At 37.9% G+C, this 15,364-nt stretch overlaps 2 protein-coding genes across 4 annotated transcripts in view; one reads left to right on the top strand and one right to left on the bottom strand.

Annotated features, from left to right (window-relative positions):
• Nucleotides 1–8,283, bottom strand: part of ptprea (protein tyrosine phosphatase receptor type Ea) — an 82,257-nt gene extending 73,974 nt beyond the window's left edge. For 2 of the 3 annotated variants that reach the window (XM_084135760.1, XM_084135756.1), the window contains exon 1: nt 8,056–8,283. The gene's annotated coding sequence lies outside the window, so the exon portion shown is untranslated. The remainder of the gene's footprint in view (nt 1–8,055) is intronic. The other variant, XM_084135757.1, reaches the window with a different exon arrangement.
• Nucleotides 8,284–10,789: 2,506 nt separating this feature from the next.
• Nucleotides 10,790–11,937, top strand: clrn3 (clarin 3; the record flags this gene model as incomplete). Its single annotated transcript, XM_084135712.1, has 3 exons — nt 10,790–11,021; nt 11,357–11,542; nt 11,666–11,937. 3 exons carry the CDS (start codon nt 10,790–10,792, stop codon nt 11,935–11,937), a joined length of 690 nt encoding a protein of 229 aa, XP_083991838.1.
• Nucleotides 11,938–15,364: the final 3,427 nt, after the last annotated feature.

Raw genomic sequence — 15,364 nt, 5'->3', positions numbered from 1 at the left:
TGGTACTCTGCCAGCTAGATGCATGAGTGTTTCAACCAGGTCTGGTACCCGAACTGAGTGAGGCGGGGCTTTAATTCTTGGTTGTATTCATCTGATATGGCAATGTGTAACGTTTTTCTGTCAACTCTGCATAATCCTTCGCGATCGATATCGCACGTTTGTTGACGGTGGGTTCAGACAATATACTAAATGTTCTGACCGCAGGACAAAGCTCTGAGGACATCAGAAGTTGGACTGAGGGACTGATGGCGGCTGTACAAAGTACACAGGCTACACCGTAATTTTAATTTTAAATGGACATTAAAACAAAGGCAGAACCGTACAATCTGGTAGGTAGCATTATTTGATAGAACACCGGCACAGTAACTTCATATTGACGCTTGGCTAAACAAAGGCAGAGTACCGTAACTCAATTTGAGCGCTCCAAAACAAAGCCAAAGAGCGGTAACTGATGTTACGGTGTTCTGCCTAGGTTTCTCATGGGCTTTTGGAAGCTACTGTTAAGACAACTCATTATTTTCAACGGAATTGATTCAAGATACTTATCCACATGATAAAGGAGGTCTTGAATGTGCCAAAAATATAAATAACTCATTTTCGACCAAAAAAAAAGTTACGGTCTTTTGCCTTTGCACGGCAGTATAGACCTCATTCACAACAGCACCATCTTTAACTTTTAACAGGAATGAAAGCGAGGCTGTGAGGGACAGACACGCATCTCTTCAGTGGATTGTACTGTTATTTAATGTTTTGGATTGCTCTGCTGACGAAACACTGCAAAAAAAATCTTTCCAAGATATTTCCGTAGACAAAAAACTCCAGACAACATTAGCTGTGGAAAGATATAAGGGTATTAGGAGCTTTTTATAACTTTTTACAGCAGATGCCATTGAAAACACTGCAACAGACTTGCTTTCATACCTGTCAAGGCGTTGCTCTGAATAAGGTTTATTCCTTTAAAATGTTGTTTACACATCTTGATTGCAGTGTCACCAGATTGTGTTGTTGCTCTGGAATCTCATGCATGAATCTTCATACACACTAGAACACAGACGGGCTGTGTGTGAGCATATGGGCTGGTGTGAACTGTGGGGGTGAGCACCAAAACAACAGTCTCTCTGGGAGGGGAGTGTAACATTTGCTTTCAGTTCTCAGGATATAAAAACATAACCAGAGAGAAGATGTCATAGTGCACTCCACCCTGCATGAACACACACACGGTCCCTCATCCAAATACTACTCTCAGAGGAACTGGGGCAAATATGTACAGCCAGACACACACACACACACAAATGAAGAAGAAGCTTCTTCAAAGCCATGAGATCATCCTGCGATCACATTTCAAAGGTGAACTAGCCTGCAGCTCTGTCTCTCTTTGGCTTCAGAGAGAGGTCATCATCCTCACAGCGAGACTCTGTCTACTCACAGACAGACGTTACATGTCTCAGGCCTGAGATACTGTTTCCTGCTGGGATTCATTAAGATATCAAACCTGGGGACGCTACTGTACGTCCCACGTGATGCTAGAGATGTGTCCGCCAGATTTTGCTATATCATTTAAACTGAAGTTTGTTTGGGTCGATAAGATATTTTTGTGAAACAAATGAATGCTTTTAGGATGCATTGATCAAGAGACATTGGCTTTGTCTGAAAGCTTAGGCAGCTGACTTGTTGCCTCGCTGCCCTGATTTCAGACAGACTTCTGAGGCAGTGAAACGGTTTAATGATCTACAACAAAATTAGAGCTTTGGGTCAATTTTCAGGTTGTGCTTAATAGGTTAGATCACCCAAAAATAAAAATTCTGTCATCATTTACCCACCCTGGTTCCAAAACCGTAAGACTTTCGTTCATCTTCGGAAGACAAATTAAGATAGATTTATGTCCCTCCATTGACAGCAATGCAACTACCAATTTAATGTTTAAAAAAGTTCATAAAGAAACTAATCCCTATGAATTGAGCAGTTTAGTCCAAATTTTATGAAGTGACACGATCGCTTTATATGATGAACAGATTGAATTTAGACACATATAGAATAATGCATCTATGCATACATCAGTTATGCTAAACGGAAGGTCAAGCATGTTCGCTTGATGTGCGAGAACCAATGAGGTTTGCTCTCATGTGTCAAGCATGTAACGCTTGAACTTCTGTTTATGTTCGCTGATTAATGTTTATATGTGAATTAAAACCTCAATTCAATCTGTTCATCATATAAAGCAATCGTGTCAAAATTTGGACTAAACCGCTCAATTCAATAGTTTGACAATCTCTTTATGAACTTATTGAAGCGTCAAAGTGGAAGTTGCGTAGACTGTCAATGGAGGGACAGAAAGCTCTCAGAATTCATTAAAAATATCTTAATTTGTGTTCCGAAGATAAACGGGTTTGGAACGACATGAGGGCGAGTCATTTTTGGGTGAACTGTCCCTTTAACTGTTAAAAGCCCTACAATCAACTCAAGCCTTTTTGTTGGGGTGCGCAAAGTAATTGAGTAGTAAAAGGGTGAAGATATGTGCCGGGAAATGCATATTGCCCCTCATATTTCTGGGCAGCTGGTAATGATATGACATCATTGGCTCTTCCCCTGACAGCTCAAATTCAATCCAGATCTGCTTCCCGTCCATTCAGCTCTCCACCAGACACAACCCAAGAGAATCACACGTCTCTTCCTGTTCAACTCTGAAACAATGCCATAAGAGAGAACTGAGATCTCTTTAACATCTCACTTGTTTCTCCTAGACTTCAATGAGAGTGCATGGAGAGTAAGTGGAGACTTCTGCTTGAGACATGTTTACTTAATGACTATGTTTACATGTGCACCAATAATATGATTTTTTGCAATAATCAGAGTAAGGACTTAATTGCAATAAGATGTTTCTACGGCACAAGGACTTCTGTTTATGCAATTTTCATTATTCTGATTATTTGCTAAGAATTGTGGTTATTTTTACCCCCACTTCACATACCTCAATGCATAGCACAAATTATGAACTCACACACAGTAGATGTTACTGGCCACTGTTTTAATCCATATCCGTTACAAGCAAAACACATTTTTATGGACACTGTTACTCTGTGCCATGATGAGCATAGCACTGTCGTTGTGTGCTTCGCACCGTCTCTGGATGAAGATAAAGAGCAGAGACTGTGCAGTGAGTTGTGTTGACAGAGTTCAGCGATTCGGACTGGAGGGAAAACTTCAGGATAATGTCACTGAGTTCACTCATGAAGTTGTGTGAACAACACACAGCATCTGTGGCGTGTAAATCCGAGCCCAAGTGCACTTTGGTCAGAGCGGTAATGATGCGATTAAGGTGTTTACGTGCCTGTTTATTGCGAGTAATCTCACAGTTTAATGCAATTATGGTTACTACGATTATGAGCTTAAGCGCATTAGTTTGATCGAAGTATTGTTTATACATGAGGTAAAATTTAAATCGCAATATTGCTAAAATCCCATTATAATCGCATTATGAGTGTGCATGTAAACGCACTCATTCACATCCATTTCCTACAGAGAATCAGAAGATATCAAGGACATCTCAAACTCCAATAGGCCAAATATCAGTCTGCAATCAAAAGTCAGAATATCAATTATCAATATATCAATGATGAATATCAACTCAAACATTTGTCATCAAATTCTTCCAAGACCAAATGATCTGAGCTACCCACATTCATTTTATATCTCTTTATATCTACTTCATTTATGTCAACAGTTGTCTTATTTGCATATGATTTTAATTAAAATAACTTCTCGTAAGTAATTTAAGGAGAAACATTTGAGACAAAGCTGAAACCTGAATGAATAACTGAATAACAAAACTGAAAGTCCACGGATGAACCATAAACACACCTTTGTTAAGTCAGCTGAGAAAGCAATGAAAAAGCAACCTCTGAGTAATAAACATGTCCTCTGGGACGTCCCACGTGCATTCACAGCCAAACACCGGCTCTCAAAGACTTCAGACAGACAGGTTGCAGCCTCCCGTCATAACAGTTCAAAGACAAGCCAGTCCACATAGATTTACATAGTAACCCACTAACCGCTTAAATCACTCCTGATTCCTCACCTCAAATATTCCAAGAATTTGATTCTGGATTCCAAGGATCTTAGGAGGCGTGCGTTTATCCGCTTGCGAGTCGGGACAGGCTCATAGCGCAGGCCTCGGAGTGAGGGACGTGTGCAACACAAGCGAGCAGCAGGTAGACCCGTGAGGTCGTGTTTGCACAGCTGAGTAACAGGAATCTCGTACTCAAGCACGTGTTGAACGCAACCCAGGGGCGGTTCAGCAGATGCTACCACACCCTGTCAAACACACACTCCTCACACTCCTCCATAAACCCATTACAACCACTTCCTGAAGCTCTTTAGTGTGCAGGAGTGGATGGGCACCACATGTGTCTATCAGAAGAGGTTGAGTGAGTGTCTTCGTACTTCAACTTTCACTGTGAAATCAAAGTAAATTACTAGCTAGCTGTCGTATCACTATTGTTCATTCTTTTCTTAGTTAGGGTTAGGGATTTAAACAAACCCTTGACGCTAAGGATTAAACTTTGACACGATTCCTGCACCATTTGAGCTTCAGACATGAATAATACCTCAAATGATTTACTTTTACATAGACTTATCGAAGGAGGGCTATATCTAGAGACCAGAATGTCATAGACTTGGTTGTGGGTGTTTTTTTAATTAAACACTCAAAACGCCCTATAGTAACCACCTAGCAACGCCTTAGCAACCAGCCAAACACTCTAGCAACCACTCACCCAAACAATGACCTAAAAACCATTTTGAACACCGTAGTAACTAAGAAAACTTAAAATTAGTGCTGTCAAATCGATTAATCGCATCTAAAATAAAAGTTTCTGTTTATATAATACATGTGTGTGTGTGTGTACTGTATATATGTATGTATATATATATATGTACATGTATGCGCACAGATATAAACACAAACTTTTGTGTTCGTTTGACAGCACTACTAAAAATATAAAAATAAAAGCTCATTCAAAATCTTGGTCAAATTGTGTAATTTGTTCCAAACTTATATAAAATAAAGTATTTTAATAAGTCTTCAGGACTTAACAGTAAAACTTAAGAGTACAGTGTTTTACAGTAACAAAATGCTTGTAAAATCATGTCAGTGCTTCAAGGAACTACAGAGATCAAAATGGACATTTGTATCATTCTACATAAATAAAGCCAAATGACAGGACCAGACAAGAGACAGAGAACGAGGAAGAAAGAGAGAGTATGAAGAAAGAGAGAGTACGAAGAGGTTCTGGGTTTGCCACAGGATGTTGCCTGTCTGCCTTTCTTCACTTTCCTGCGTTTGAACATACGAGAATAGCCAAGCGTTCCAGTAAATGAATACATGCCCAAACAATGTGCTGGATCTTCCGTGAGCTCGTCCTGTGCGTCAGGACACAAACACAGAGCACGCAGGGCCAACAAAGCACTTTATATCGGAGATGCTCTCAATAATGTAATTAAATACTTTGTACACTAAGGATTTTAAAGAGAAAAACAGACACAGCTGAACAGTGCATTGCCATAAATCCTGCTTGAGAACGTGATTCCCATTTACTTCATTTAGACAGCTTAATTCTCTCAATTACAAAAGCAAACAAACTTAAATCCTGCTAATGAGCCTTTATTTCTGTTCTTCCTTATCGTTTTGCTCTGCACACTTTACACAAAGCAGCAGGCCTTTCTTCTGCCCCTGACAGATCTAATGAGCGCCCAACAAATAATCCATTTCGCCTACTAAAAGGCAACGGCTTTGGACCAATTAGCTCCCACTGTTACCCACAAGCAAAAAAAAAAAAAAAAAAAAAAAACCTGCTTAAAAGAGAATATTAAACGCAATAACACCAATGAGGACGCACAACACAGCAGGGCACTATAGTAAACACGGATGCTCCGTAACCCCATTCACAGACTAAATGTTTTAAACTATGAAGCAAAAATAGATTCTGGGATTTGATTTCTCTTACAGAAAGAAGGAAACCGCTGGTACAGTGCATCCTTTTATATTCTAGGTTAAAGTAAAAAAAAAAAAAAAAAAAAAGGTACAAAAGCTGTCACTGGGACAGTACCCTTCAAAAGGGTTCTAATATGTACCATTTAGGTACTAATATGTACCCTTTTGGAACTAATATGTACACTTTTGGTACCAATATGTACCTTTGAGGGACTAATATGCACTCTTTAGGTACAAAGGTGTACCTTTTGAAAAGGTACCGCCACAGTGACAGCTTTTGTACCTTTTTTTCTGAAAGTAAACGAACATCATCTGAAGCATGCAGTAGATGACCACTGAAAATAATTCTGATTCAGTTTGTAAAGCAAACAAAAATGCCTTCAATCTATTGTACTTTTGCCCCTTAGACTTCACCTGTAAGTGACTTCCAGATACTGTCAATAGAGTTTGAATTGTATTTAACCCAGAATAATACTTTAAACAACTGGAAGACATAAACAGATCCAAACTACTTCAGGAGGAATCAAGCATCTGTTAAGACTTTCTATTTTGTACTTGAGGAATAAATCTATCCACAAAAATGGCCCATGTTGACAGAAAGTCCCTTGATTTGAGTTTATCATCAGCGATTGTTGCTTCCATGAGAAAAAAAATATTCCAAACTGCAACCATTACATGCTATTTTGCTCATACATGCGAGTAGGTTTGATTTGTACTAAATTATACTGATCTGATATTCTGTTTTATATTATATTAGCCATACTTTGCGCCGCAATATGCCAAGAAGACAATATAAATTTGGTTAAAACCAGATTTAAAGCATGCATTCATTTATGATTAACATGGCTGCAGTTACCAGACTGACTAACTGATGAAGTGATTCATTAAAAGAGCAGGCAATATGTTTGTCCCTAAACCAGTCGAGTCAGTGAATATTTATCTTAAAAAGTGAACTACGTGCACATCTCAACAACAACAAGAGTGACACAAAACAGACTGAGATGCACTTCTTCAGAATCTGTGCTAACTGTATCTAACTCTGAATCTTACTGAGTGTGTGATAATATCTTGGACATTTTATTACTGTGAACATGACAGTGGACATTCAAAGGCAGCGTTGGCTAACATACTTTTACACAAGTTTGGTTCTTGTTCAGATGAAGTGAAGATGTCATTGTTTAGCATATTGTACACCACTTTATACTGCTCATCTGTGGTCAAATAGATCAGCAAGTTTACAGAGGCTTCAAATAGCTTATAAATATGCAATGAGAATTCTGTTAAGGAGACCTAGATGGCATATAGTGCAAGTTAAATGTTTGTGAGTGCAGGAGTTAACACTTTTCAAGCTGTGTTACGAAATCTTACACATAAATGTATCTGCTGGCTAAATGTTTCCAGAAATTAGATTATTGTGGGCTTATGAAATATAAGGGTCAGTACTACGTTATCAGCCCAAATTATGGAGACACTGGTATTATTATATTTTTGCAACGCATTGATTTTTTTTGGTTCCTTTTTTAAATTTGGACCTTGATTCTGCAATAAAGTCTGATGATAAGGATGATGATAACCTAGTTCTACTTCTGTCTCTGGTTGTGCCTTTACTGTAAAAGACACCTACGCTCCTGCATGTCATTCCTCTCCTCCGCTTGCTCACTTAGCAGATCTGCAGGGGTGGAAGTGAATAGTGAGTCCCAAAGAGCCTTTCCCAAAACTCCCGTCTCATTCCTTGCCTACAGCTTGTTCCACTAACCCACATTATGAAGAAACCTACAGATCACTCGGGTTCCCAACACAACCAATGCGCTCCATCATAACCTGAGATCCTCTGTTGATCATGAGCAGCATGGACCATGCATGAATAAAGATGAACAGCAAAGCACGTTAGAGAAAACAAACCAATCTCAAGTGCTGGCTTTCATGCGAGTATTTATGGGTGTATCAAACGCACCGGAGCGCACAGTTCCTTTACGCGCTCCAGCGTAGCCTACTGAAAAACAACATTCCTACACATGTACCAAATTTAACACTGCCGTTAGATTCAGATTAAATACGCTTCTTACCGTAAAGTCCAACACGAAGGCAGTTTCTTCAAGCGCACGGATGATTATGATCCGAGAATGGGGAGCGCAGGACGCGCCGGGCGGCTGGGTGAAAGCTGACCGCTGCTGCTGGAGGAAAGAAACAGGAGGATTTGTGTTGATCTGCAGATTTACTCCTCTGTCAGGGGTTCACCCGCTTCTCAGGAGTTCTCCGTGTGCTCAGAGCCGCCTAGCGACCGTTTCTGAAATGCTTGAGTCTAAAAGCACAGCCTCATCAGCCTGACAATCAAATACTGGTGTTACCTATGGCATATGAGTTCTTCCTCTAGGGGGCGCGCAGTGGCTCAAAATGCTGAATTCCTCCATTGAACTCAGTAATGTTCTGTTTTTGTTTGTTTGGTTGTTTTTTTAAGGGGGGGATATATACACATTAAAAAGTGTAATCTAGCTTCTGGAATCTAACAGACCTTATTCAGAGCAGCGCCATGACAGGTATGAAAGCGAAGCTGTGAGGGATAGACTTAGGCTGCATCCAACTACTATATAGTAGGCGAAAAACAGAAGGCCTAATATTAGTAAGTAGCCTAATATTTATTTAAAATAAGTACCTTCTCAAGACAGTATACAATTTCAGATGCAGTCTTACTAAAGCTCCTAGATCACTTATAATTTTCCACAGCTCATACTGTCTGGGTTTTTTGTCTACTGAAATTTCTTGGGAAGATATTTGTTGTGTTTCGTCATTAGAATAAAAAAAAAAAACATTAAATAGCAGTGCAACCCACTGAAGAGATGTATCACAGAATCGCATTCATTCCCGCCAAAAATCAAAGATGGTGCTGATGTGAATAAGGTCGTCTCTAACTGTCTCTAACTTTAGTTCGGGTTCTAGTTCAATAAGACTCTTTATGTGCAAGCAAACGAATTATTATTCATATATTATTTAATTTAGTTCCACATTTAACTCTGTTTCCTCTTTAGTTATGTCTCTAGTTCAAGATCAAGGTTTGATTCGATCTTCAGCCTCTAGCTTTGGTTCAGATTCTAATACTGTGGCTATCTAGCTCTAGCATCTCTATCATCTGGCGTTAATGTGAAGTTGAGCTCGTTTGTTTCTTGTTCGGTCGTTGTGTTCTGTTATTTCAAATAATCTGTGTATGATAGACGAAAACTCATTCAAAAATCACAATCGTCTGTGATTGGTCCATCCTGTTCCGCACAAAGAAAAAGAACCGGTTCCACGTGACCAACAGAGTTCAGGCGGTTCTTCAGCAGTTTGGACAGTAATTTATACTTTAATTATTACACTGAGAAAAAAAAACTGTATTATTTAACTGAAACTACACAGTGAATATCAGAACTAGCAGAAATAGTAGAATTATTATTTTAATCTATCAACATCCGATAAGCCCCGCCCGATGTGTGCACCCTTTATTTCATGCCGCCTACCATTCTACAGTATTATTTTGTTTATATTAGTTTTACAGCATCTGTTTAGCAAAGCCGTTATAAAGAGCATGTTTTAAGTGCAATAAACGTAATTAAATCATCATTATCAGCACAAAAAAAAAAAAAACTGAACAAAGGACAAAGTAAAATAAAAATAAAAAAACAATTTATTTAAAATAAATAAGTAGAATATTTATTTTAAAAATAATTAAAATAATTAAAACTATAAATAAGCCTGATGGTTAATCTATATGCATCATTTTAATCAACGCTGTTTTCTCAGATTAACTGAAAGACATGCGCCATCTGCTGGTTAAAAGTGTAATTATTTTCTATACTTTAATTTTATTTTACAGATTGTGTTTTGTTCTGGTAAAATATATCTGTATTCCACACATTTTCTGATCCTACTATCTCTGCTTGCATGTGTGTGCGTGTTTTATATGTGGGTGTGTTTTAATGTCCATGGTGATATGGTATCACAGGAGAACGGACTTTGGACGAGGCATCACAGTAAATCTAAATATAGAATTCAGGAAATACACACATTTATATAATATAAACATGTTTTCTTTCCTGATGAGGGTGTGTAGCGTTTATTATCACATCTCTTCCTTTTCTTTTACTGTTTTTATTTTCACCACCACTACTGAACTAACAGCCAACAAAATCATCTTTAAATAAAGTATGAAACATGTAAAAGGTGTTTTTTTTTAAAACAATGAGAATGTTGTTCTCTCTATGTATGAATATCGCTGCTACTGTCATATTAATTATTACTGTATTATCATAAATGTTACACCCCAGACCATCCCAGTGTCCTGTGATCAATTATAAGGGTCCTAAACGATGCCAGTTACACCACAGCAGTAAAGCAGGACTTCTGTACTGTCAGAGAATGATTTCTAGATCGTTTCTTTCTGATCAAACCCACGTCACTCTCTTTATGATGTTGTAAACTGCAATATAAATGCCATGACAACACGAGCAGCAGTCCGTGACTGTACAGACGATTACTTTATGACTTTATTCCTTGTGATGAGCTTCATTATGAGCTTATCTGTGATCAGCTCTCCCCACCTCAGTCCAAACCTTTCCCATTACAAGGAAACACCTGGCTACTGGTTTCAGATCTGTGAAGCAAAGTGCAACCTATACAGCACCATTTATTACCCACCAACACCTCACCTCATCCCAAGTTCTCCCATTTTCCAGCCACAAAGCGTCAGGAAGCGTCAGGAATCAAAGGGTCTGCTTGACAAGCAAATTCTCAGCTAAGGACCTAGAAAAAAGGACCACAGTTACAATGCCGTCCACGGAGAAACTACTGCATTTCTTGTCAAGTTCTTTAATATGTGCAGCTGGAGTGGGTTTACTGGGTTATGGGATGTCGGCGGATTGGGCCTCAGCCAAAATGGCCTGCGGACCGAACAAGAGTGAATTCAATGGATCCTCCAGTCTCACAATCGGCCTTTTCAACGGCACAGAAGACAAAATCAACTGCCCCAGGATTTCCAAACTTGGAGTAGTAGTGCCTGGTGAGCTTCAAATAAGCATGCTAGATTATGCTATTTTGACATTTTCAAGTGTAAACTTATATCATATAAGATAAAAGCAATAGACAAATTAAGCTCATGTAAATTATGATAGATTGATATATGTATATGATACCAATAAATACAATGAAAAAGCTTGCGGATTCAAAATTATGGACTAAGATGACCTTTGGAACTTTCAGAACTGCAATTCCATATAAATCACAATAGAATTTTATACTTACTGGAGTTCGTCAAAGGTTATGTCATTTGATTTAAAATCAATGTTTTGTGCATTCTTATTTTCCAATAGAATAGTATTTTTGTCTTTCTCTTAGTGTTTGATCGTCTGGGGAAATCAGCAGGAGCTCCGGTTATCCTGCACGCTCTGGTTGTCATCCTGTTGGCTCTGGCTCTTGCGGGGTCTGCGGGCAGTATTCTGGTCTCACTCTATAACAGCTTCAGCAACCCATATCAGACCTACATGGGACCAATAGGGGTATACACGTGCAGTGGACTTAGTGGTGAGAAAACATACACAATGTCACAAACCAAGAAATGTGCTTGCATCTGATCAGAAATAGTGCAGAATCAACTCTTCAATTGACGTTACAGCACTTTTAAAATGTGTCTTATCTCTTGTCTAGTGTGTGTGGCCAGTTTGGCGCTGATTCTGTATGTGGCGAACGCCTACCTTGGCCAGATGTTCGAGACGCTGGTGAAAGCCGATGCGGCCAATGCGGTGTTGAAAGATGTACAAATTAACTTAAAGGTGGGGTTTTTCCTTCTGATACCGTACATCTGCTTCAATATGGTCTCCATCCTCATGGTGTATCTGTACGTCCACACCGCGTACACACGCCGCAAAGAGCAGGAGAAACCCACGGAGGATGCGCCCAAAGAGATCATGATGTACTAAAGCCGAAACACAGCAAAAATCTGTTTAAAGGCCCGTTCACACCAAAGATTACTATAACGTTAACAATAAAGATGAGGTTTTAAAAATCATCCTAAATAGCAGAGTCCACCACACCACTGCTATAAACAATCAAACTATTTGGGTGGAATCGCAACGATTTTTATTCCAGCAGATGAACGATAAAAACAAGCTTGAGCATTTAAAGCGGCAGACGACAAACCCGCTGTAATAAACAGAATGTTATCGTAATATAGTTGTCGTTATAGTTATCATTTTTGGTGGGAACGGGTCTTAACGGGAGATGATTTTCAGACCTGAGCTGAATTGAGCCCATTATTTTGGAACTGCCACTTTAACTGTGATGTGAATTGCAGAACTGAACTTATCCTTAAACCATGACTAAAACTGTTTTAGTTATAGGCTATACATACACAGTAAGCCCTAAAAGTGTTTGTACTCTTAAATCACACTAAACATGTCATTGCGTTAGATAACAGCATCTCATAGGAATATCCTTTTTGTGTTTAATACATTTGATTTCATGTTTTATCTAATGCATGTTTGACTTAAGTGTTCAAATATTTTTATAGGCCACTGCATATATTTTATTGCACTTGAACATTAACATCAAAAAACTTTTACAAATGTCATTTACTTGTCTAGCTTTTCTACTAAGAACCTAAAATACTTTGCATGATGTTGGCTAAGAAATCAGTTCCTTTAGACTTTAAGCAATTTAAAAAATGTCTTTCATATTTTATAGATGTGAATATATTTAGCGCTTATTTATCAGCTTATGCATCAGATATACTGTTGGACTTATTGGCTTTAAACTGTCAATATTACAATTCTGTTGTATCATACTTTCATCAAATATTCTGTAAATATTACCATATTTTAATAATGCCATATTACAATAATAAATCTTTTTAGAGTGATGAGGATATTGTGCTCAGTTTTAAACACATAGGCCTGGTTCCACAGACTGGGCTTAGTTTAAGCCAGGATTAACATTTTCAATTAGGGCATTTAAGTAGCTTTTATAAACATGCCTTAGAGAAAAACATTACTGGTGTGCATCTTGAGACAAAACAATGACACTGACATATTTTAACATGTGTCAGTGCAAGTTACTTTATAGTTAAAGGTATAGCAGAGGATCTTTCCGCATTTTAGATAAGACCCGCCCTCTCCACTTTTTGAAAAGTTTGATTGATTCACCAGAATGATTGACAATTAGGAGGACCAATAGTATAGGCATTCCACCCGGAAGTAAAAAAATCCTCCGCTATACCTTTAACACTATAGCTTAAGGCTTGTCTGTGAAACCGGGGATAGTGTGTACTTTACTAATTAGAGACACAGTAACGCAACAGACAAAAAAAAAAAAAATCATTGCACTCAGATTCATTATGTCTTTTAAAAAGTCAATAGCATTGAAAAACGGACTCATAAAATCTAATGGTTTAGATTATGATATGAGATTATATCAATTTACAGTAATGTCAGGTCATTGTGAGTCCCTGTATGATGTAATTTTCCATAATCACTGCATGAACCTTTGGCCCTTGGACTATGCTTTATGCGATACGATGCAGGGGGTGTGAGCTGGGTTCCAGCCAGCAGGGGGCAGCAGGAGTGTGTGTTGTTTATCCGGTCACCAAGAAAGACATGTTCCTGGATCTACATTCCTGTCCGAAAATGTAGTCCCAACCCTACCCATAACTTATCTCTAAAATCACAGGGAAATGACAGGTGAATAACACTAATGTAAAAGCCTTGTTGTAAGCCTAAACTTGACATAAACTGTAAACTTGTCCCTCAAAGATGTTGATCCAGGAACATGTTGTACTTGGTGAAATCACATTCACTGTGTTGATCCTGCTGCTCTCTGCTGCCAGACAAACAAGTATGCTGTTGTACTCCAGTAGGTTGGCTTTTATATTACACAAATATTAACACAATAAAAATTTTCTGCTAACATTCCCGTTAAGTTATGAAAACTTTATTTCTGAATGATCTCTGAATGTTCAAAACGTCCAGTTGTTGAAATGTTTTGAAAACCTTTTTTCTTAGTTATGGGAACGTTCATTTAACATTCCCCATTTGATTCCCACATTATGGGAATGTAACTTTTTAATGTTTTCAGAACATTCTGAAACATGTGTAGGCTATTATTAAAAAAAAAAAAAAAAAAAAAATGTTAGACGAAGTTCCAACTAAATTATTTCAGGGGGAAAAAAACATTATAAATTACGTTTTTGTGCTCAAGTTTTGAGAACACTGTTAAAAACTTTAAACTAACATTATATTAATGTTACTGAAACGTTGGTTCATAACGTTGAGAGAACCTTGCCAGAACATTATAGCTAAAGTTCTGAGAACATTCACTGTTAGACAATGAGATACAAAAATGTACAGTGTTCACTGTCCCTCAGTATAAGAATGAACGTCCAGCCTTTCGTCCAACAGGGGAATCCAATGCAATTTTCAAAGAGCAGTTGAAAACTTCAGTTCTGGGGATTTTAACCATCTAGCCAACCATATTGCACTTACTATATTTGAATAAAATCATCAAAGAGTCCAATATTCTGCACTTACACTTCAGTGTTGTAATGCTCAGCTGAAGTTTGGTATGATACTTGTATTACTCTATCCTGTGAATGAATCGCTTCTGCTGAATGAATGATGTAAATACAGTATGTGCGTAGACAGTAAAATCATTCTTCCATGTGATGTGCGGCTATATGGACAGTCAGATATGTAAAGTGCATTTCAGGGACTTTTGACTAAATCTCTTCCTCCAAATCATTAGAAATCTGAGCTGACGTGACAGTCAAACTCAACCTCGCTCTGAACTCAACCTGATTCAACATGTATTACCCTGGTCCACGAATAAACGGTCTGAACTAAAGCTTGAAGATATCAGCTGTCATTAACAATGCTATTTATGTTTTGTTTTTGTTTTTATGGTGTTTTAATTGCTCAAAAAGCCATGTCATGAAGATTGTCCTACTCATTTTTACTAATTGAGTACTGGACTTGCTTAGATATAAAATGTGTTGGATTGCAATAAATTCATATGCTAAAATTCTCCACTTGGTGTAAATACTGTAGAGATGTTATATTGCCAATTTGTTTTATTGTATTTTTATACAAAATGCTTTCCCTGTGGTCAAACCTCAAATAGAAACATTATATGTGCCTATACATTATATTATATATATATATATATATATATTGCATTATTATATTATATACGCAGTTCTGATATGTCCATGCCTACTTTGTATTAAAAGAAAAAGGTTAAAGATTCAATAATGTCTGTCTACAGGGTTTTCATTAAGTCAGAGGCACATATTAAAGAACTGAAGGGAAAATAATAGGTTTCAAAATGACGAAACTATCAAAATTACTATTATTATTT

Source organism: Abramis brama, assembly GCF_963993115.1.
Source record: "Abramis brama genome assembly, chromosome: 14".
Lineage (NCBI taxonomy): Eukaryota > Metazoa > Chordata > Actinopteri > Cypriniformes > Leuciscidae > Abramis > Abramis brama.
The sequence above is the reverse complement of the archived record's forward strand: the minus strand, read 5'-3'. Positions and strand labels throughout refer to the sequence as shown.